Here is a 22,839-nt window from a genome sequence, read left to right on the forward strand (position 1 = left end):
AATCATGATGTATTATCTTCTTTACACATCACTGGATTTCACTTGCCAATGTCTTCATATAGAAGTTTGGCATCTGCATTCCTGAGAGAGAGAGGTCTATGTAACTGTTCTTCCCGCCGTTAAAAGACCAAAACGGAGGAATATATTTCAAGGTGTCCCTGGTGTGTTTTTTGTGGCAGAAAAAATAGTTGTTTAATAATGAATTCTTTTTTCCTCTTATAACTAATCTCCTAGTTTAGGTGAACAAGTTTGAACACATCAAGTTTGAACACATCTCACCCTCTTTGTGGTGTCATCGTCATGTGTCCCCCGCCTTCTGACAATCAGTAAATAAAGGCCTCTCACATCAGGTCAAATGTTGGTGCAGTTTTGCTCCCTCTTCAGGTTGTGATATCAAGGCCTATAATAATTTTAGTAGTAAATTTGGAAACATTTGGTATATGATAACCAGTTACCAACTGAGGTTCACCAAAGGAAAAAGAAAGCTTTTTCTTTTTTGCACGTGATGGGGATAGTTTAGTAGGAAGCTAGTTCCAGACTTAATGCAGGTTGATGTCACTCAGCAAAGCATTTAGCAGCATTTCCTGTTATAGCTCTATGACTAACGTGGGACGTGGGTGTTAATCACAGTCCAGCTCTGAGATCGATTTGCCTGCAGATTATCAGCTGGTCGCACACACAGGTCCAAGGAACACGGGTGCTGTGAGTCTGTGAGCAGAGCTATGAAAAGGAAGGGGCTCCTCCTGAGTGGGGGGATGACAGGGGAAAGGGCCAAGGGGGTCCTGAGAAGAGAGGTCTGGGTGGGAAGGGAGAAGCAAATCAAAAGGAGGGAACTCACTTGGCTCTTCCCTATCACTCGGCCCTGCCCTTCCAGCTCGATGTCAGTTGATCCAGAGTCTTTTCATTGCATTTTCTTCTGCTGCCTAAAGAGGCTTGAATCCTGTGTATTGCTCTGCCTTTTGGACTGTCCCAGCGTCTCCTCCAGGAGAGATTTCCATGCCACTGAGGTCGAAGACATTGGCACTAAGTCTGAACTCACTCCTTAGGGAACTTAAGACATTTTTAAAAAACCTGTCCTTTGACCCAGTGATTCCCCTTCTAGAAAACTGTCTTAAGGACATGGAGATATAACCCAAATATATTTATTACAAGAATTTTCATAATGGCAAAAATGGGAAGGGCCCAGTTTGAGAGCCCAATGGGGATTGGGATTATGTACACATATGCACAGTGAAATATGATGAGGCCATTTATTTTTTAAAAATATATTTTTTTATTGATTTCTTAGAGAGAGAGAGGGAGGGAGAATGAGATAGAAACAATGATTGGATACCTCCTGCACACCCCTCACCAGGAACTGAGCCCACAACCCAGGTATGGGCCCTGATTGGGAATTGAACTGGCAACCTCTTGGTGCATGGGGTGACACTGAGCCACACTGGCCAGGTGAGGCCATTCAACTTTTAAAAATATTTTACAGGAAAAGACAAAGAATGTGAAGTGGGGTGCAGTCCAGCTGGCGTGGCTCAGCCATTGAGCATTGACCTATGATCCAGGAGATTTCGGTTTGATTCCTGGTCAGGGCACATGCCCGGGTTGCTGGGCTGGATCCCCAGTGCAGGTGTGCAGGAAGCAGCTGATCAATGACTCATCATTGATGTTTCTGTCTCTCTCCCTCCCTCCCCCTTCCTCTCTCTAAAATCAATAAAGACATATTTAAAAATAAATAAATTAAATAAATAAAAAGTGGGGTATAAAACTATACACATGATGATCCAGTTTGTGGTAAAATATATATGGTAATATTTTATCTATGTATATTAATTTTTAAGACCAAAGAAAATACTCAGTTAACAGTAGTTATCTTTGGAAGGCCAAATTATAAGTGATCTTAATTTCCTTCTTTCTACTTTTATTACCAGTATCAGAAAAAAAAATCATGTAAAAATTAGTTTAATGTAAAAAAAATCATAAGAAAATTGGGGAAATTAGAACACTGTTGATGTTGTTGCTCTTAAGGAATTACTGTATGTGGTAATACTGTTGTGGTTTTGCTTTTTAAGAGTCTTTACTTACTAAAATGCTCGTAAAATTTATAGATGTTCACAGATAAAATCTGGGATTTGCTTCAAAATAAGCCAGTGGAGTGGGTGGAAGGAAAGAGGAAACCAGATTGGCCAGGGGAGTTAGCTGGAGTTAGGTGAAGGGCCCTGAGGGTATAATTATATTATTTCCCCCCTTTTCTATATGCTAAATATTTTCTATAATAAAAGGTTTAAAAATTAGAGACTACTGGCTAAGTAAAAAATCAAAGGCATGAAGACTTGTCTCCAGGGTGGGAGACTAGCTTTAGGGTCTCCTGACATCTGTCAACAGCTTTACCCTCTGGGCTCTCTGGTTAAAAGAAAGCTGTTTGGAGAAGTTCTGTTTCTGAATTCCAGCTTGCTTACCTGTCCTTGGGTGGTCCTGGGCAGGACTTCTCTGGGCCTCAGTTTCCTCCCTTGAAGAGTGGAGGTCAGTCATAGGAGAGGCACCCAGGGCAGCACCTAGGCCCCTGCTCACCACAGTGTGCTTACCCTGTATTCACCCCCAAGTGCTCTGTAGCTGGGATGGGGGAGGTGGGCCCTGAGGGGATACCCAAGTGTCTCCTGTGGGAAGAGACAGCTAAGGTTTGTCCATCTTTATATATATATACGCACACACACACACACACATATAGTTTTTCATTTCAGAGAGAGGAAGGAAGAGAGAGATAGAAACATCAATGATGAGAGAGAGTCACTGATCGGCTGCCTCCTGCATGCCCCTTACTGGGGATCATGTGCCCTGACTGGGAATCAAACCATGACCTCCAGGTTCGTGGGTTGATGCTCAACCACTGAGCCACACCTGGTGGCAGTCCGGCCATCTTTACAGGGCTGTTGTGAAGGGAGCTCTCCAGACTTTGTGGTCATTCACCTTGTTAGAAAGACATTTTTAAAATTTGTACTTCCAGCCCTGCTGGCATGGCTCAGTGGTTGAGTGTGTCAACCCATGAACCAAGGGGTTACTGGTCAGGGCATATGACTGGGTTGTGGGCTCAGTCCCCAGTAGGGGGAGTGTAGGAGGCAGCCAATCAGTGATGCTTCTCCCTCATCCATGTTTCTCTCTCTCCCTCTCCTTTCCTCTCTCTCTAAAAATCAATAAAAACATAAAAAAAAAAATTCATACCTCCATTCACTCAAAAGCTATATACCTGTACTATTTTCATGTATTATGAAACAAACACATTTTAAAGAGGTAAAGATGAAATAACCATAATTTTTAAAAATTATGTTTTTATTGCCCTAGCAGGTTTGACTCAGTGGTTAGAGCATTGGCCCTAGGACTGAACGGTGCCAGGTTCAGTTCCGGCCAAGGGCATGTACCTCGGTTGCAGGCTTGGTCCCTGGCCCTGGTCAGGGCATGTTCGGGAGGCAACCACTGATGTGTCTCTCTTGCCTTAATGTTTCTCTCTTTCTCTTTCTTTCTTTCTCTCTCTCCCTTCTACTCTCTCTGAAAAGCATTGGAAAAAATATCCTCAGGTGAGGATTTAAAAAAATATATGTATATATGTATATATATGTGTGTGTGTGTATACCTATATATCTATGTTTTTATTGATTTTTTTAGAGAGAGAGAGAAAAAAACATTAATGTGAGAGAGAAACATCGATCAGTTGTCTCCTGCACACACATCTTGATCTGGGATTGAACCAGCAACCTGAATATGTGCCCTGACCTTTCGGTGCACAGACAGTGCTCAACCAACTGAGACACACTGGCCAGGGAAATAACCATAATTTTTAAATGTCTTGCTAAAGTTGCCATTCGTATTATCTCTAGCACATACTTTATATTCTTTTTCAAGGCACAAAATACCCTTATGGCGACATTTGTCAGTACTGACAGTGGTTGTAAGTCTGTTTCAAATAGTTTTTTAATAATTTTGAATTATTTTGGCCAACCCCCAGCCCTGACTCCGTGGTTACTGCTTCCCCCGTGCTGATTGACAGGGCTGGCAGGGATTGCGAGGTTGGCCTCTGGCCTTTGTAGGCCCTTGTGCTTGCTTTATTCCTGGGATTTCCCTGCAGGAGTCTTGGTCAGGGCCCACTGTCAGCCTGTATATAAACAAAAGCTAAAATTGCTTATTTATGTTGGATGAGCCCCCCTTCAGAGATCCCGTTCTAAAAGGTTCTGGATGGCCCAGCTCTCTTCTGAGTGCACTGGAGGTGTCTGGCTCAGGATGGTGGGGCAAGTCTCCCGGGAAGTCTCTAGAAATCCTTCTCCCTGCAGACCCCTGTCTGTTTTGGCAAGTGGGCCACCATATTTATTTTTCCATTTTTCGTTTCCATGCGGCCACCCTCCTATCAACTTCTCTCTTGTTTTCTGCTTTACTCTTTTTATCTCTCGGTCTTGCCTTCTATTTTTATTTCTTTCCTTTAAAAACAGAACAATTTATATCGCAGACTTTTCACTGGTGGTATTTATTGAATGACTGACTTTTTGAGCACCTGCTGTATATCTAACCTCATGATAGGAGTTGATGGATCAAGAACCACCAAATATGATTTGTGTTGGTGAGAGTGTAAACTGGGAAGTTTCTAAAAGATTCACCAATACATGAATCCTTTGACTCGGATACATCTTGAAATGTATTGTCATCTCACATGGGGCAAATGATGGACTTACAGGGACAGTAGGAAAAAACTGCCAACAGCCGTATCCAGTAGCAGAAAGGAGAGGGTTAAATTCATCCTGGCGTCCACCAGTGGCAGGCTGCACAGGGGAGGTGAACGGAGCTTAAAAAGTAAAAATAAAATAATATATTTATTGTAGAAATGTTGAGAAAATGGAAAATGATTAAGAAATGAAAGTCACCCTTATTCCATCACTCAAAATGTGAAATGTTTTGTTGTGTTTTCTTCTGGTAAGTCAGCAATGAACTATATTGCTTTTCTTCCCCTCTCAAAATAAGATATCATTCTTGTCTCTTCTGATTATAAAAGGAGAAAAATAATATATATTGATTTTAAAATGCATTAAGCCAAAACCTAAGAAACCACTATCAATCGCTCCCGTTCTCCCATTCGGTAACTTTCTGCTTTACACAAACGGTAAGCACCGTCTCTTTAAATAAATCTCTGCTTCGGCCTCTTTTTGCAGTGGCTGCAGTACCTGCTGTAAACTACCCTGGACAGGCCCTCCTGGGCACACCTTGCACACTGGCCTGGGTATTTCCTTTGTATTAAGGTTTTTCCTAGGAGTGGAAGATTGGCTGAGTCCAGATCGTGCACATTTTACATTTCCCTGAAGAAAAAAATGTCCTTATTTTCTCCAGTATGGCATTGTTTTAGGCACTGTGGTCTGATAATATCTATTAATTTATGTTAAAATGAAGGACCTCCTAGTGTTCTTTTAAGTTGCTTATTGATTAAACATTTTCCTCCAGCCCCTCCAAGCCCGCCCTCTGCAGGGGTCACCCTCTCACCTTGGAGCTGAGGGGTGTGGGATGGGAGGGCTGTGCAGGGGTCCTTCGCCTGCTGCTGTGTCCCCTTGGGTCCTCTCCTGCCCTGCCTGCGTCTGGCTGGGCCGGGCCCTCTCCTCCTGCTGGTTGAGGTCAGCACTATTAATAGTCACTTAATCCTGCTGTGGCCTGTGTCGGGGTGGAGGGAGGAGAAAGGAGGGGATTCCCAGGAAAGGAGGACACCATGGGAGGGCCTGAGAGCTAAGGGCCAGTCCTGGGGACCCAGGATGTTGGGAGGTGGTCTTGCCTGGGAGGCCAGCGAGGAGGATGCCAATGATAGCGTCTTAGATGGTGGAACCCGTGTCTGATCTGGGGCCTTTGGATCTAACCCATGAGAAAGGCAGCCGGAGCTGGTGAGTAGGGTCCTCATAGGGCCCTTGTGGACTTGGAAACCCAGTACCTAGTGATGTGTCCGTCTAATGGTCTTTGAGAGATTTAGCTTTTTATGAGGGAGGACACAGCAGAGACTGGGGACTGGGCTTCCTGGGGCTTCTGGACAGTGCCTGTATGTATCCAGCAAAGAGTGTGGAGCATCTGGTGTGTCTTGGCTTAGGGTGGGAGGAGGGGGAGGGGGATATGGAGAGGAGCAAAGTCACAGTGCAGGCCTGGCCGAGCTGCAGCCTGCTCCAAGGGACATTGACAGTAGTCGGCCAATGACACAAGCAGGCCACATAGCCGTGCAAGTTCCGGGAAAGGAAGAACTGGGGCACCCAGGGCTGAGCCAGGGGAAGGGTCCTCTCCCTCCTTACCCCTGTTCCAGGTGAGAGAGGGCAGTGGAAGAGGCCTGGGCTTTTGCTGTCTGTCCTTCCTGGCCCCTCTGGGGTTTCTAGAAAGAAGCCTCATGTGCAGTTCCCTAACCTGGGAGGAGACCTGGCTGGAAACCTGGGTGACGAAGGGCACCGCGGGCACACTGGCAGCCAGGTGTAGCCCCGAGGAGACCGAGGTACAGCAGCTTCAAGGTACTCCTCTCCGACAGCCAGGTTCTTAGCAGTGCTCATATTAAAGGCCAAGGAAGCCCCAAGTCCCAGAGGAGCAGTATGAAAATCTTTTAACAGTTACTTTAATGTGTGTGTATCTTTCTCATAAAATTTATGCTATTGATTATGGAAATTTTGGAATTTCTACTCAGAAAAGTACAAAAAAGAAAACAAAAACCATTTTGAATCTCCTATACTGTTAGGTTAAATCATATGAGACTATTATTTTTGTTGGTCAAAAGTAGTCGAATATCAGCAGTTTCCTATGGATCAGCCAAATATGAACATCTAGCTGTATTTCCTCAGTCTTTTTTCTTCTAATAAAGATTGCTTTGAAAATGTGGGATTCTTAGCTTTTGGGGTAGATGTATTATTTAAATTTTCATGTTTCATTTCTCATCCCACCCACCTCCAAAATCCAGTTCCCAGTTGAATGTCCACTAATAATAAGATGAGGAAACTCATTAAAATAAAATTATATGTTAGATTTAAATGCCATACAATGAGAATCATAAACATGTAAGTCCTAAGTTGATCCTCTTATTTTAAATGGGAAATGAGTTAACAGTAATTTCTGAATTACAGAAACTTCTTAATTACTAAAACGCAAAATAATCCTTTCTCTAGTCTTCACCCCCTTCCCCCTCCCCATGTGAACAAACTCATTTCCCAGAACATTCTCTGAGCACTTACTGTGTGCTGGCCACTATTGTGAGTTTTGCGAACACAAACTGAAGCCCCTGCTGTAATGGACTCACAAGCTAATGGGAGAAGAGGGGCGATAAACCAAAGGTAAAGTGAGTAAGCATTTATATCATTTATTTTAGGTAAAAACTGATGACCAGCCTGGGGTGCTAGAGGAGGGTTGTCAGTGAGGCCCTCACCAAGAGGGTGACATTTGAACAAAGACCTAAAGGGGGGTGGGGTGGAACTATGCAGATATGTTGGGGAGGAAAAGCCAGGTAAAGGAAGCAGCCTTAGGTATTTGAGGAACAGTTGGAGGCTGAGGCTGACCTGAGCACAAGAGAGAGGAGTAGGAGACTGGTGAGGGGTCAGCATGGGGGCTTTGGGACCTGGCCACGGAAGAATGTGGTTTGTGTGTGGAATGAGGCATGAGTGACCTGACTTCCCTGTAAGGGGGTTGCACTTGCTGCTGTGTTGAGAGTGGACTCAGGTCCAGGATGGAGCAGGGAGATGGTGAGAGGCTGTTCCCGCCCTCTGGGTGAGAAGGAGATGCATGTGGCCCAGAATGGACAGTAGCAGTGCAGCCTGCCAGAGGAGGTTGGGTTCCAGGTGCCCTTTCAGGCAGAGCTGACAGACCTGCTGAAAGGATTGGATGTAGAAGGGTAGAGAAATAGAGGAGGCAGAGTTTTTTCTCTCTCACACGGATCAGCTGGATAGAGGGAGATGGGGAAGGCTGGGGGGAAGGGCAGGAACTTGGTTTTGACAGCAAGTTCCAGGTGTTAGACATCCATGTGGCTCTAAGCTGTCAGTAAGCAGTTCAGTATTGGAGTCTGGAGGGCACAGAAGGAGGCTGGGCTGAAAGTATTTATTTCAGACACATAGTTTGTATTTAAAGTCACAAGACAAGGGACCAGGTGCAAGGACTGAACCCTGGGACCCTCCTGCATTAAGAATATAGGGCAAGCCCTGTGGTCAGTGGAACACCAGGAAATTACCCAAAGAGGGAGAGTGGCCAGGGGCCACAGGGGAGCATGAGATCCCCACCATTGGAAGTCATTGCTGACTTTGGAAAGGGGAACATTCTGCTAAGAAAATAAAAATGCCCCCACCCGTCTGATCTGGCTCAGTAGTTGAGCATTGACCCGTGAACCAAGAGTTTACCTGTTCGATTCCCTGTCAGGGCACATGCCCAGGCTGCAGGCTCCATCCCCAGTAGGGGGCATGCAGGAAGCAGCTGATCGATATTTCTCTGACATCGATCTTTCTATTTCTCCATCCCTTTCCCTTCCTCTCTCTCTAAAGTAAAAAATATATGTATCAATAAAAACATATTTTTTAAAATGACCCTTTGGGCAGACAAATTAGAAAAGGCAAACATAGCCCAGGATCCAGTGGTCAGGACAGCAGAGGGTGACTAACTGGCCCTTGGTATGGGGCCACAGCTGGCCAGCCACAGTGCCAGCGCACCAGGCTCTTTAGGGTGCAGAGCAGGGGTAACTGCGCAGTGCCCCAGGCCTGCACATCTACAAGGTACTCATCTTGATGATGATGCCACTAGAGAGTGCCACATACACCAGTGGGTTCCACAGACAGAAGCCTCAGAAAGCAGGCAGGGAGGCGGAGAGTTGCCCCAATCCAGCTCAAGGAATCCGCTCATTTCACTCACAGGAAGGATATTTCTGTCCTTTAGAGGAGCCAACAGCCTTTCCTGGTGAGACCTAGTGCAACCCTTGACCATGGGTTGATTGGAGGTTTCAGTGGGTGGACATTTTCTCAGATTATTGAGGCTGAGTCTGCAGTGGCTCTGACTCCTGGGGTTTGAGCAGGGTGCTGCTAATTGGGTACCAGTCAGAGATGCACACCATTCCTGGGGCTCCATGTGCCACAGTACAGGCACAGGGCCCTTGCTCCTCTAGACTCTCACCAGTTCCCCTTAACTTCGTTTTTCTCAATATTTTTGTCAGTTAAAAAAATATATAGAAGGAAAACATGCCCATCAAATAGAACAATATGGAAGGGTATAGAGTAAGTGATAATAGCCCCCCAACTTCAAAAGCCCCCAAAGGTGACCTCTGTTACCTCTTCCAGACAGTTCAATCCCCTTCCCCTCTACCCCCATTTCTATGCAGGCAGATGGCACCATACATTCTGTCCCATCACTTGCTTTTCCACTAATGGCCTGTTTTGGGTTTCCCTCCATATTTCGGCCCTCCAGCCCTGCCGCCTCTCCCCTGGCAGCAGTAGCCCTTGAGCAGCGCTCCTGCTCCATCGCTACTGATTTAGGTTGTCTGGTTTGAGGCTGTGAAAAAGGATAGTCTGATGACCCCCTTTGCTTTTGTGTTTTTCTGCTTTAGTGAAGGTTACATACATCATAGGATAAGTTCCTGCGAGCGGAAATTCTGAGACCAAGCTTAGGGACCCTTCGTTTTGAGACGTGCTGCCAAATCAGCCTCCTGAAATGTGTTAGTTTTCCTGCCCACCAACCAGAGTGCCTGTGAGGGCTTATCTGTCTCCCCCAGCCCTGGGCATCACTGACTCCTAGAGTGTGCTAGTCTGGAAGGTAGTAAAACCTACCTGCTTTAACTCTGGTTCCTGTCTGATGATGTCTAAGCCGGCTGCCCCAGCCCCTCAGCATTGTTTCTCTCTAGAGGGCTGTCCTGGAGGGGGCACCTCCGGCAGGCGAAGAGGCCAGTGTCTGAGCCCTGACTGTCTTGACCCTGGCAGATCGCCTGCTCTTGTTGGCTCATCTCTAGAAGACACTGGGAAATCTTTAGCCAAGTCTAGCCCTGGTCTGTCTAACAAGGTGCTCAGTGTTTTGACCATAGCTCCAAGCTGGAAATAGTGTATCGTAGTGACCACACTGTGTGTGTGAATGTTTCACAGGACAGCATTCCCCCATCACATGGGTGTGCTCAGACGCTCTTCACTTTCTTTTTTCAAATGCTGGGTGTGAGAGCTGGCATCTCTGTTCTCCCTAAGGGGCCCCCTAGGAGTCCTGAAGAGTGCCTGCTGGGGCTATCGCCTTAAGGGATCTGCAGGGACGTCCTTAGAGTGAGGCCCTGAGATTGGCTTGTGAAGAGGAAGCTGTGAGGAGACTGACATGACCTTCACAGCTCTCCCAGGGCTTTCTCCCTGAGGCTGCTCTACATCTGTCTCCCTGTGTGGGGCACTCCCTTCGTTCAACCTGGAGTGTGGGCCAAACCCTTCTGGGTTTTCCTATTGTCACACACTGGGTTCAGGGGCACAAGAGCAGCGTGGGGACCCAGGAGGGCCTGGGAAACGTAGCCACTCCACAAAGCTTCTGTGGAAGGTTTTCCCCCAACCCCCTTCCTGACTTTCTCTAATTACAGTGCCTGCCTGGCCTAATTATACTGGGCTAATTTGTTAATGGCTTTGGGAATACAGAGCCTTTGCCTTGGACCGTGTTGTGGCCCCAGGGTCCTTTCAGGGGAGTTCTGCCAAGGAGCTGGGTGAGGTATTGTGAATGGCCCTTAAAGCCCCATGGAAGGTGGGCGCCCTCTGAGGAGCCCCTTGTCCAGCTGGCACTAACCTGTCTATGACATATGGCTTCTCTGTCCTCGGGTTGTCAGTGTGGGTCTTTTTCTCCCCAGGAGGACCTTGCTGTTTTCATTCTATTTAAGCCAATGGTCCTTAATGCTTTGACATTAAAAAATACCTTTAGTTTTCCTTTTCATAAAAACAGTATCTGTGCGCAATAGAAACTCAGGAAATATAGAAAAGGGGAAAAAACCACCCCTGACCCCATCCCAATGACTCATGACCCCAAGTGTGTTAACATTTTGGTGGAGGAGTCTCATGATTGATCCCTTTGCTCTTGTCTGATTCACTGCATTGTCCCCCAGGGAAGTCCCACCTGGCCATTGTGCAGAAGGTGAACAATGAGGGCGAAGGTGACCCCTTCTACGAGGTCCTGGGCCTGGTCACCCTGGAGGACGTCATTGAGGAGATCATCAAGTCTGAGATTCTGGACGAGTCAGATATGTACAGTGAGTCCACCCTCCCCACAAGCCCAGAGCCCCTTTCCCGTTCAGGCCTGACATCTGCTGTCCTGGGTGGGAAGGCCACAGTGCAGGGACACAGGCCAGGGCAACCTGGGAGCATGTTGCTTGGCCTCTGTGCCTTAGCATCAGCCTGGGGACCTGCCTTGGCCCAGGCATTGTTGCTGCTTCATGGAGGGAGGGATGGCAAAGCCGGGAGCTGGCAGGCAGGTTCCATTCTGTTCCTGAGTCCACTGTGGGGACAGTGTGCTCAGCTCCACTCTCGTTCTCTGGCAGCTGACAACCGAAGCCGGAAACGGGTATCTGAGAAGAACAAACGAGACTTCTCAGCCTTCAAGGACACTGACAATGAACTCAAGGTGAAAATTTCACCTCAGCTCCTCCTGGCTGCTCACCGCTTTCTGTCCACGGGTAAGAGCGAGAGGAGGGCCTTCATTGTTGGTGGGACAGTCACAGAGGGAGAAGGACCAGGCCCCTGCCTACTCCCCTCATGGGATGAGGCTACGCCGATGCGAGGTGCAGGGCAACCCGGCTGCCTCTGGGTGGGGTGAGGCGGCTCCCACTTCCCTGGGTGTGCCCTGCGATCTGCTTTCCCTATTGCCGGCTTCTAGAAAGCATCAAGTTAGTTAGTTTTGAAAATAAGCCCTGGGAGGTCCTGAGATCCACCCACTGAAGCTCACAGAGTGGGAGGGAGAAGGAGGTCCACCCAGGTGCAGTGCATGGCCCTTTCCTGGCTCATCCACACCTAGGAGGCTGCATCCAGCTCTGTTCTTGTCTCTCCCACCTCCCCTCTGCCTGCAGTGCTGGGCCTGACTGCAGGATTTGACCTGTAGATCAATGTCATATATCTTCTCACCCTGATTCACAGCTCCCTTGGGGACCTGGGTGACAGATTAGAAAGACACCTGCCTACTCCCTCCCCCTACCCCAACCTGACTTCAGTAATTTCTTCTCCTTTATTTTTTCTGCCAGGGTATGGATGATGTTGATAATGATAATAGTGATAATAACATTCATCGGGTACTTTCCATGTGCCAAGGGTGTGTCTAAGTGCTTTACATGTATTGTCCCTTTTAACCTCAACCACTCTATGAAGTTTTTTTTTAACATATCTTTATTGATTTCAGAGAGAAGAAGGGAGAGCAAGAGAGAGATAGAAACATCAGTGATGAGAGAGAGTCATTGATCAGCTGCCTCCTGCAAGCGCCCCACTGGGGAGCCAGCCCTCAACCCAGGCATGTGCCCTGACAGGGAATTGAACTCGATCTCCTGGATCCTAGGTCGATGCTCAGCTGCTGAGCCATGCTGGCCGGGCTCTATAGTTTTTAATTCCCATTTTACAGATGAGGAAACTGAGATACAGGTTAAGTAACTTGCCCAAGGTCATGCCCTGGTAGTACAGGAGGTACCATTCAAGGCCAACAGGCAGACAGACTCCAGTCTGACCAGTCTGGAGCCCAGAGCTCTCCCCTCCCTCGGAAGCAAAGGGAAGGGTCTGGCAGTGTGGGAGCTTTCCCTGTGCTGCAGTGACCGTCCCGGCAGGGCCCAGCCTCGCCCCATGTGAAGTCTTCCTCTCCCCCTGCAGAGGTCCCCCAGTTCAGCCCTACTCTGATATCAGAGAAGATCCTACTTCGGCTGCTCAAGTACCCAGATGTGATTCAGGAACTCAAGTTCGACGAGCACAACAAATACTATGTCCGCCACTATCTGTACACGCGGAACAAGCCGGCCGACTACTTCGTGCTCATCCTGCAGGTGAGCGCTGCCCCGCCTGCTCCCTTTGTGGCTGAGATGACGGGGGACGCAGGGTTGTCCTGCCCCGAGGCCATGTGGCTCACTCTGAGCCTGTGCTCCCCTACGCCCTTCTCTCCCAAGTGGCCACCCTCGAGCCCTCAAGTCAGGGCCCCTGAGCCCCTCCTCGGGCTCCCAGTGCCATCACCCCTATGTCTCCCTCTTGCCTCGTCTTCTTTCTTTTGCTTCTCACTCCGTAACCCTAACCCTGTGTTCTTTCAGGGGAAGGTGGAGGTGGAGGCTGGGAAGGAGAACATGAAGTTTGAGACGGGTGCCTTCTCCTTCTACGGGACCATGGCCCTGTCCGCATCACCCCCTGGTGAGTTGCTGGGCTGCACCTGCTCTGCCCTCCAGTGGGCCTGGAGTGGGAGCGGCAGTGACTGGCCCCCACCTCCTTGGCGTCTAGATGGCTCATAACCTAGGTGGTTCGACGAGAGGGAGACCTGTGGGGGCTGGGGCCTAGAGGAGGTGGCGTGGAAGAGCAGAGTGACTTGCTCCTTTGGACAGGATTCAGAGGACAGGGCGGGGATGGGAGAGTGGCATTCTGAATAAAGGCCTGGAGAGAGCTGAGAGTGTGTCCTGGGACGGTGGGTAGACCAGCCTGCCAGAAGGGAGGAATACTGGGGAGTAAGGACAAGTTGAGGAGCCCCAGAAAGCTGATGGTGTTTGGTTGTGTTAGGAAGCAGGAAGCTGTAAATGGCCTTTGAGCAGGAGAAGTATGATAGTAGAATACGCCAGTGGACAGCGGGCTGCGGTGGCCCTCACTGGCCATCACGGCAGGCAGAGAGTTGAGAGAGCAGGCATGTGGAGGGAGGCTGCAAGGCCTTACTGTGAAGGCTGGGAGAGGGCAACCAAAGTACCCAAGGTTGGGAACCAGGCCAGGGCAGGCTGCAGACAGGTTTGGTTTCTCAAGGCTTAGCTGCTACCTCTTGGTTAAGCGTTGGTTGTGATGGAATAAAGGGACTTGGAGCGAAGAGGGTACTGGACAACCTCCAAGAAAGGTTATGACAAGACCAAGGAAGGGCCTCCCTGGCCACCCTGGTGCCCTCTGCTTCTCCAGTCCTGGGTGGCTCAAGCGCCCCTTGCCAAAGGGGCCAGCGCAGTTCCTCACTCATCGTCGGACCCTTCCAAGCCTTGAGAGAGGCCCAGGTGGCTGTGGGCTGGAGAGTGGAATTCCACTTTTGTGCTGGGGGACAGGTTACAAGGTGAGGTGGTGAGGCAGCTCTGGGGAGCCTTGGCTATGCCTGTTGTCCTTGGACAAAAAGGACCTCGTGGGGGGGGCCGGGCATCCATGCTGATTGACCCAGTTCTGCCCCTGCTAGCATGAGCTGGCCTGCAAGGAAGGGGAGGGGAAGAGGAGGGACAAGGCTCCAGAGCTAGGTTTTGGACAGGTGGCAGCCCTGGGGAGGACTTCTCTGCCCTTCCTGAGAGCACCTCTTGCCATCCAGTTTGGGGAAATCTTGTTCAGAAGGACACACAGTCATGGGACATTTCCTCTAGGCACTCCCTGCCCCAATGCCTCAGGAGCCCGGGTAATGGTTCTGGGTTCTGTCCCTTGACCTGGAGGCCCTCAGTTCCCATTTCGAGTGGCCAGAAGGGAAGGGAGATCGCTTCTGGGGGCTCTGGGTTCACTGTGGGAACTCTGGGCCCCTTCACCACATCTGCCCTTCTCTGAGCAGGGCTCATGGGTCTCCCCTGAGCACCCTCCCCGTCAAAGCCATGCCTCCTTTTCCATTGTGCCCCATTGCTGCTCGAGGGAGCCTGGACAGCAGGTCTGTTTCTTCAGCCCATTCCTGTGGCTCCATGTCCTGCCCCCTGACGTGGACCCCACCTGCTACTGACCTTTTCCTCTTTTGCTCCAGTTCCTCCAACCCAGGTTGGGTGTCCACCTGGCAAGCAGAACTCCCTGCTCTCCTGGCACTCAGGTAACATGGCATGGCTGGAGAACTTTATACTGCCACCTGTCGCCTGAGCCTATACGCCACAGCTGCATTAACCTGTCCCAGTAGGCACTGGGGCTCCCCACCTGTTCACACTTGAGGGCCAGCTTCGCCTGGGGGTGATACCAGGTAGCTTTGCCCTGATCCTAGAAGGGCTTCCCTGAGGGTTCTTCATTCTTTGAGAAGGGGCGTGTGTGTGCATGTGCAGATACACACATACACACTCTCAGATGATAGGCTGGGATGGGGGGTTTGCTGCCAGCCAGGCCAAATGAGCCCAGCTGTTCAGCCCCTCTGATCAAAGCCACTTACATATTTGTCATCTTATCAGCTTTCTCTAAAAAACTCTACCTTTCTTCACAGGCTTTGCTTTTTATTATGTGACTACTGGTGTCTTCCTACCAAGGGGAGGCAGCGGCTGGGCAGCTGGCAGCGCAGCCACAGCCAGGCAGTCCTGTGTGAACACTGTCTCCACAGCTGCCAGCTAAATGATCCCGAGGGGTGACATACCCTCCCTAAGCCTTGCCTTCCTCCTGGGCACACTTCTTAGAATTGTCAGGAGCAGTGAGCGAACTGATATACTTGTTTAGTTAGACCTCAATTATTGTTCTTTCTCTGTTACAACTAAAACGTGACATTCTAAATATTTAGAAGGCCAAATGCCATATGCTGTTCTGGCCTTTGGTATGTTATACTCCTGAGTCCCCATCCCAGGACTGGTGGGGACTGTTCTGGCCAGACTCATTTCTGCTCACTGGCAGGAGCCCTGTCCCCTGTGTTCCAAGGCAGCAGATGGTGGCGGGAGGCACTGGCCTAGTCACCAGAGTCCTGGCCTGGCCCGGTGAGCCTGAGGAGGTTGAGAGCATAAGTGACTTTGAGCTCTAGTCTCAGTGCATAACTTAGAGAAGCTGCTGAGCTTCCACAGGCCTAAGAACCTAGCACTGCAGTCAGCTGTTTCCCCCCTTTGTATTCCTGCATCTAGTTTTTTCTAAACTGCACCCAAGCACTCTTTATTATTGATCTTCTTCTAAAAAAAAAGTTAAAGGTGACTAAGAAGTCACTGGTCCCTTTCAGACACAACCAACTTTTGGCTGTGATGGAAGCGGAGGCCGGTAATAATGGCTTTTGAGCAGGGGGTGTCTGATGAGAACAGATGGACCAGCCTCCCCCTTCCCCTTCTGCACTTTCTTGTTTCACATATGGCCAGGAGTTTGTGCATAAATGGTTTGAATCCTGATGTTTCATGTAACATGGGACCAGAGATGCTTTTCCGTAAGCTTTCTAGTTAGAGCCACACAGAGTCCACCAGGCAGATGTGCTCTCATTTGTTATTCCACTCATGCATATTCATGGGGTCTATATGCTAAATGATGCCATGATGTAAGCCTCTTTATGAAAAATGTTTTCTGTTTGAGTTTATGTCCTTAGAATATTCTTTTAGAAGTGGAATTACCAAATTAAAAATCCCTTTTTTGTTACATAGATTGTTTTGTTTTAATCATAAAAGTAACATAGCTTATTGGGAAAATAAGAAAATTAAGAAGCATTATAATTTCATTATTCAGAAACAAATGCTTCATATTTTGTTATATTTTTCTTTAGGGCCTCAATTTTTTTTTTTTAATCCTCACCTGAGGATATTTTTTCCATTGCTTTTCAGAGAGTGGAGGGAGAGGGAGGGAGAGATAGACCTCGATTTGAGAGAGATGCATAGATTGATTTCCTTCTACATATGCCCCGACCAGGGCCAGGGATGGGGCCTGCAACCGAGGTATGTGCCCTTGGCCAGAGTCAAACCTGGGACCCTTCAGTCCACAGGCTGACGCTCTAACCACGGAGCAAAACCAGCTAGGGCAGGGCCTCTGTTTTCAATGGGCCATGTCACCAATCTGTGTTGGTTTTAAATTAATTTCCTGTTCTGGCATGTTAATAAGCATTAATTAGCCCTAGCCGGTTTGGCTCAGTGGTGAGAGCATCGGTCTGTGGATTGAAGGGTTCCAGGTTCGATTTCGGCCAAGGGCATGTACCTCAGTTGCAGCTTGAACCTCGGATCAGGTCATGGTGCTTTGGGAGGCAACCAATCAATGTGTCTCTCTCACATCAGTCTTTCTTTCTCTTTTTCTCTCTCTCTCCTCTTCCACTCTCTCTGAAAAGCAGTGGAAAAAATATCCTTGGGTGAGGATTGGAAAAAAAAAAAAAGCATTAATTAAAAGCATCCTATGATCCAAATAATTAATGTGAAGGTTCATTGTTTTTTTTAAATTTTAGAAGAGTTTATTTGAATTACACTGATGACGGTTGCCAGGAAGCAAAGTCTCAGGTCCTCCCTTAATGTGAAAGGTGGATATCCCCAGCATTTGTTTCCTTCTAGAACTTAATCTGAGGTGTTACTTAGTTTAGAATGAGTGATACATGCACATGATCCTCTAATGATTGTACACTACCCAATCCTAGAATAGTTAGACTATATTTTCCCTGTTTTCTAACAGAAGCTCAAAGATGGCGTATTCCTGATTCAGTCTCACTTGGTAAAGCTCCATTGGTCATTCGGTCGCCTGATGTTTGCTTTCTTTACTGGGCTATTTGTTAGAGCGGCTAACTTAGTAGTTAGTAACTTAGTACTTAATTAAGCATATCAGCTTAGTCTACTTCCTGTTTGTTTGAAATAAGCCAGCATGCCGTCACAATTAACTTCTTTGTGGGTTTCATTGTTTTCTGAGTGTTTTTAAAAATAAGAGCTAATGATACGCAATATGTGTGCAGTTTCTTTTTCAAAATAAGGACTGTGTTCCTTCCTCTTTTGAGGTTGAGTCATCCTGCTTTCCTGGGTGCAGTCAATGGAATGAGGCCTCTGCTGCCCCTGGTGGCGGAAAGAGGCACCGCCAACACCGCCCATGCTTTGCCCCCTGGGAGGGGCACTGGGCCTAGCTGGGAATGGGAAACCTGGAGTTCTGGGGCCTCTGGTTCCTGCCCCCTGCCCCCTGCCCCCTGTCAGGCTGGCTGGGGCTGAGCAGACACCAGTGAGGAGCACTGTCCACACAGAACAGGTCATGTGCAGAGCAAATGTTTGACCTCTTTAGAGCATTTTTAGTTATGAGCAAGGTTTCATGTTGGGGGGGGGGGGTGTGTGTGTGTGTGTGTGTGTGTGTGTGTGTGTGTGTGTGTGTGTGTGTGTGTGTGTGTGTGTGTGTGTGTGTGTGTGTGTGTGTGATGAGAGTGCAAATTGAGGGTGTGTGTGTGTGTGTGTGTGTGTGATGAGAGTGCAAATTGTGTAATTTTCTTTTAATATAATTTAAAGGTATGTGGTTTGTGTCCATTGACATGAGCTGTTACTGAGACGAAGAGAGCAGCTGCCACCCGAGGGTAACCATCGTGCTGCCCTTGACTGATCAGTTGTTTGGGTTTTGTGGCCATAAACTTTCTGAGCCTTTGGTTTTGTCTTCTGTTTTGTTTTGGTAGACTTTTTAATAGTCATTGCACAACACTGCTAAACAAACTAACTCGTTGCTTTGATGAGGTCAGAGCTTCCGCGGTGAGAGCTTCTGATTGTCCTTAAGAAGTGTTCCCATTCCCGGAGGGGGCAGCACCGCTGGGCATCCATGGGACAAGGCTACACAGGAGGCTTTGAGGGCACCACAGTCCAGGGTGGCTCGGGGCCTGACAGCCTCTCTCTCCCCACAGACCGCTCCCCATCGCACCCCACCACCCTGAGCCGCTCAGCTTCCCTCAGTTACCCGGACCACACAGACCTCTCGTGCCCAACCACCTTGGCAGGCAGTAGCAACCAGCTTGGCAGCTGTGTCCTAGGCCAGTACATCTCTGACTTCAGTGTCCGGGCGCTCATGGACCTGCAGTACATTAAGGTGAGTGCTTCCCGTGGCCTCGGTCTGGACATTTGGGTCACTGTCTCAGAAATCAGCTACTCTTTCTTTCCTCCACCACCTGGAACACAGGGCCCAGACCCGACACCAGTTTCCTCCTTACTCTTGCTACTTACTGTCTTGATAGTTTCTGGAGACTCCCCCTGCTCATATCCTCGCTTCTGGACTTGCAGCCTCTGTCCTGCTGGCCCTGATTCCCCAGGTCACTGGTGGGATTCGCCTCCCAGCCCCTGCTCTTAGTGACCCTCATTCTTTCCTCTTGCAGATCACCCGGCAACAGTACCAGAATGGGCTACTGGCCTCGCGGATGGAGACCTGCCCTCAGTTTCCCCTGGATGGGTGCACCATCTGTACGGAGAACTTGGTGGAGAAGCCTGAGCTGCCTGTGGTGGACGAGACCACAACTCTCCTCAACGAGCGCAATGCCACGCTGCACAAAGCTTCGCCTGAGAGTGCCATCTGACAGGAGGGCCCGGGGCCCCCCGCCAGCTCCGCGGGGGCCGCCCCAGTGGGCCCACCTGAAGAGAAGGAGCCTGTCAGGCCAGACAGGGTGCAGATAACCTGTCTTACTGCGCAGCCAGGTGGCCCCCAGCCTGTGGGGAAGCTGGCCTCTGACAGGGACCTGTGAGCATCTCGGAAGTAGCGGCTGCCCAGCCCTGGACTGTGGGGTGGTGAACAACCACCACAAGCAAGGTGGTTCTTTTACTAGAAACTTTCTAAACTAGGCTTATTGCTCCTCTTTTGAAATATCATTTGGGGAAGGGAATGGGGTAGGGAAGACAGGGTTAAGGAACTTTATTTTAAAAAAATTTTTTTTTCCACAAAAACTTTGAAAGGGGTAGGGTTTCTCACCCCGGGAAGCAATAGCCATAATCTCCCAGCCATGACCTTCTGGCTATGTCCCTGACTCAGGAAGCCACTCTTCCTGCTCCATGTCCTCCAGAGACAGGTCCCAGCAGCTACTGGAGGAAGGTCTTCTCTTGGGAGGAAGACAGTGCTTCCCAGGAAGCAAAGAACCAAATAGCATTGAGAACAACTGCCCGGACACGTGCACCGAGGTTTGTCTGACATCGCCGAGGCCGAGAGATTCTGGGGAACTGTGATCAGGGACATGATGCTCCCAGTTACAGAGGAGTAGCCCTGCTCCTGTCACTCACCAGATCCAGGAATTTCTGAGAACGCAGCTGATGGACTTTCCTGGTAAGTTGAGGCCTCTGAAGACTTACCCCTGTCTCCGTTGGTTTGCCTCATATCTGCCCCTTTGGACAACTGTTCCCTTGTAATGGGGCTGACTTAATGTGTTAGACAGAGGGTCTCCCACCTTTCAGATTGCTCCCCCTGCTTCCCAGGCTGCCCTCACTTTTACCAAAGGCTTTCCCCTGGTTTGGGACAGCATCTACATTGGAGGTGACTTGTCTGCTATACTCCTTTTGGTTCCAGAAGGGAATCTGGTCATGGCTATCAGCATTGTTAGCAAGTAATACCGGCCCCTTCCCACCCCACAGCGAAAGTCCAGTCTGACCCTTGAACTCTTTCCAGACTCCCTACTTCTAATCCAAACCCCAAGGCCTCCTGGGGATTGAGAACAGAGGACATGTAGAGAGCCAGCCTAAGCAGGTTCTTCACGCCCTTTCTCCATGGCTGAGGCTTACCTGCCCTGTTTATACACTTTCAGAACCCAGGAAAGGTTTCCACCTCAAAGGCACACAACTGGTGGTCACGTTTCCCCATATCTGTAATCCTAGTGTGAGATGTCTGAAATGTGTGAGATGTCCTGTGCTGAAGCTGGTGGTACAGAGCTCTACGCCCACAGGAAATCCTGCCCCAGCACCTTTTCCCTGGGAATGAACCAGGCCCTGCTGCACAGCTCCAGGCTTCCCACTGCTGGGAGGCTGCGGGACCAAGGTCCACGTTGGCCCTTTTGTCAGGAGGAACAGTTGCTGGGGCCCAAGATCAGGCGAGGGAGACTCTGCAGGCCTTCCACCTGAGTATTGCCTATTTGCTCCTTTCTTCAAGTGCTTTGTTCTGCAGGTGCCTGGAGAACCCTAAGTCTTGGGACCTGGAAATGTCTTGTACCAAGTATGCCTGCTCCTAGCCAGTCACCGAATTTATTCCTACAATTTTAGAGAGAAGGTGGTGACACCCATGGGTTCTTAGCCAGAAAGAAAAAAACACTGGACCTTTGTTCCCTGGGGGGAAACCCATTAGTTTTCTACAGGAGCAGCTTGCTTTCTGAGTTCACATGGAAGCTTGCAAAGCTGTGGTCTTGAGACCCGAATGCCAGGCAGGGCCAAGAACATAAGCCTGAACCAAGTGAGTGTGTGTGAAGTAAAAGCGGGTGCACACACTTCCACGCTACCTCTTTGCACACACGGTTACTATCCACAGATGGCCCCTCCCCCTGCCCCTCTCTTCCCTTCCCCATTTATAATCACTTCTTGCAAAGGGTCATAATTATTTCCAAATATTACTGGTCCGATGACTTCCTCCTCCCAGTGCAATTTTTCACTTCCTATTCCAACTTCTGGTTCCTGGACTGAGCTCTACCCTGGAACTGGCCCATCCCTGCATGTCTTCCTGTGTAAGGGAGACCTTTGCAAATGGCCTCCAAATGGGTAGGCAAGTCACAGCCACCATAGCAAGCAACTCATATTTATTTTGCATAAGATTTTAATTTGTATATATTTGTGATTTATTTTGGCATTGTTATGAGTTTGACTCTCGGGGAGTTTTGTTGTTGACTCTTGTGTCTTTTGTCACAAAACAATGATAATATTTGCTAAACAATATATGGAATTTATTTTTGATTGGTAATAAAAAATGAAATAGGAAATCTTGGTGAGTCTACAATTTGTGTATTTAAGTTCAGTCAATATTCAGTACCTGTGATAGAAATAGAAGTGATTGTGATTGGCTGTCACTTGTGTCAGGGCAAGGGGCAAGTATTTTGGGATTGTTTAGCAGTAAAAAGGAAGCAGAAATGTAATTTACAAAATATATATAATCAAGGCTGTCTTCAAAGGAGCTGCTAGACATACATGGCAAATGTGCTCAGTTGCCACAATTAAGAATCCCATAAAATGGACACCACAGGGTCTTCTGCCTGCAGGCATTGGAGGGGGCAGTTGGAATGGGGCAAATTGCCTCTTCTATCTCCCCTGGGGGCTGAAGGAAAAAGGAGCTTGACCCAAAAATAGGATCACATTGTTTTATAATGTGCGGTTGTTGCCTGATTTCAAAGTGGGAGTGGGTTCCCCTGAGGAACCCACCTGAGAGCGACATCACTACATCCACTGCCCATAGGTGCCTTGGCCCTAGCATGGGATTGTGCTGAAGCTAGGGGCTCAAGACAGCCAGGTTTAACAGAGCTGCCAAGTTGGGGAGGGGGAATGTTTAACGTAAGGGAGGCACTTGGATAGGCAGAAAGGACATTCCAGATAAAAGAAATAACAAATGCAAAAAGTTGTATATAGGTGGGAAGAGCAATTGTATCCATCTGTCCCACATGTTAAACCCCCTGCTGCATGCCCAGTGCCACCAACCCGAGTTTAGTGAGGAAGACCTTCTCAGGGAGATGGTCACACAGGACCCTTGGACTTGCTGTTTCCTCGCCTGGAACACTCTGCTCCCAGGGGTTCGCCTCCTTGCTTGGTCTAGACCTGTTCAAATGTCACCTCCTTGGAGAAGCCTTCCTGGATCACCCCACATAAACACAGCATGGTCCCAACCCTTGTCTCCTCTTGTCTCAATTTTCTCCATAGCACTTACTGTCAGATGTTAAAATACAATTTGTGCATTTCCTGTTATCCCCATACTAGAACCTAAGCTCCAGGAGAGCAAGGACTTTCTTAAGAATTTCCACATAGTCCCAGCACTAGAACAGGACCTGGTACATTACAGGCACTCAATACAGGAAATACTTGTTGAATGAATGAACCTACCACTATAGGCAAGTACTGGATACTCTTGAGGAGGAGCACCTAGCTCTCATAATCTTGACCCA

General features: G+C 48.7%; 1 protein-coding gene across 3 annotated transcripts in view; it reads left to right on the plus strand.

The window, feature by feature from the left end:
- Positions 1–21,673, plus strand: part of CNNM4 (cyclin and CBS domain divalent metal cation transport mediator 4) — a 36,031-nt gene extending 14,358 nt beyond the window's left edge. The window contains exons 2-9 of one of the 3 annotated variants that reach the window (XM_081156696.1): positions 11,069–11,212; positions 11,501–11,635; positions 12,810–12,979; positions 13,238–13,334; positions 14,878–14,940; positions 17,445–17,483; positions 18,637–18,818; positions 19,102–21,667. In XM_081156696.1, coding sequence (XP_081012822.1) covers positions 11,069–11,212; positions 11,501–11,635; positions 12,810–12,979; positions 13,238–13,334; positions 14,878–14,940; positions 17,445–17,483; positions 18,637–18,818; positions 19,102–19,299 — 1,028 coding nt within the window. In that variant the 3' untranslated portion in view covers positions 19,300–21,667. Of the gene's footprint in view, positions 1–11,068; positions 11,213–11,500; positions 11,636–12,809; positions 12,980–13,237; positions 13,335–14,877; positions 14,941–17,444; positions 17,484–18,636; positions 18,819–19,101 lie in introns of all 3 variants that reach the window. The other 2 variants (XM_081156697.1, XM_081156698.1) reach the window with 2 other exon arrangements.
- Positions 21,674–22,839: the final 1,166 nt, after the last annotated feature.

The sequence above is a fragment of the Miniopterus schreibersii genome, assembly GCF_964146895.1.
Source record: "Miniopterus schreibersii genome assembly, chromosome: 13".
Taxonomy (NCBI): Eukaryota; Metazoa; Chordata; class Mammalia; order Chiroptera; family Miniopteridae; genus Miniopterus; species Miniopterus schreibersii.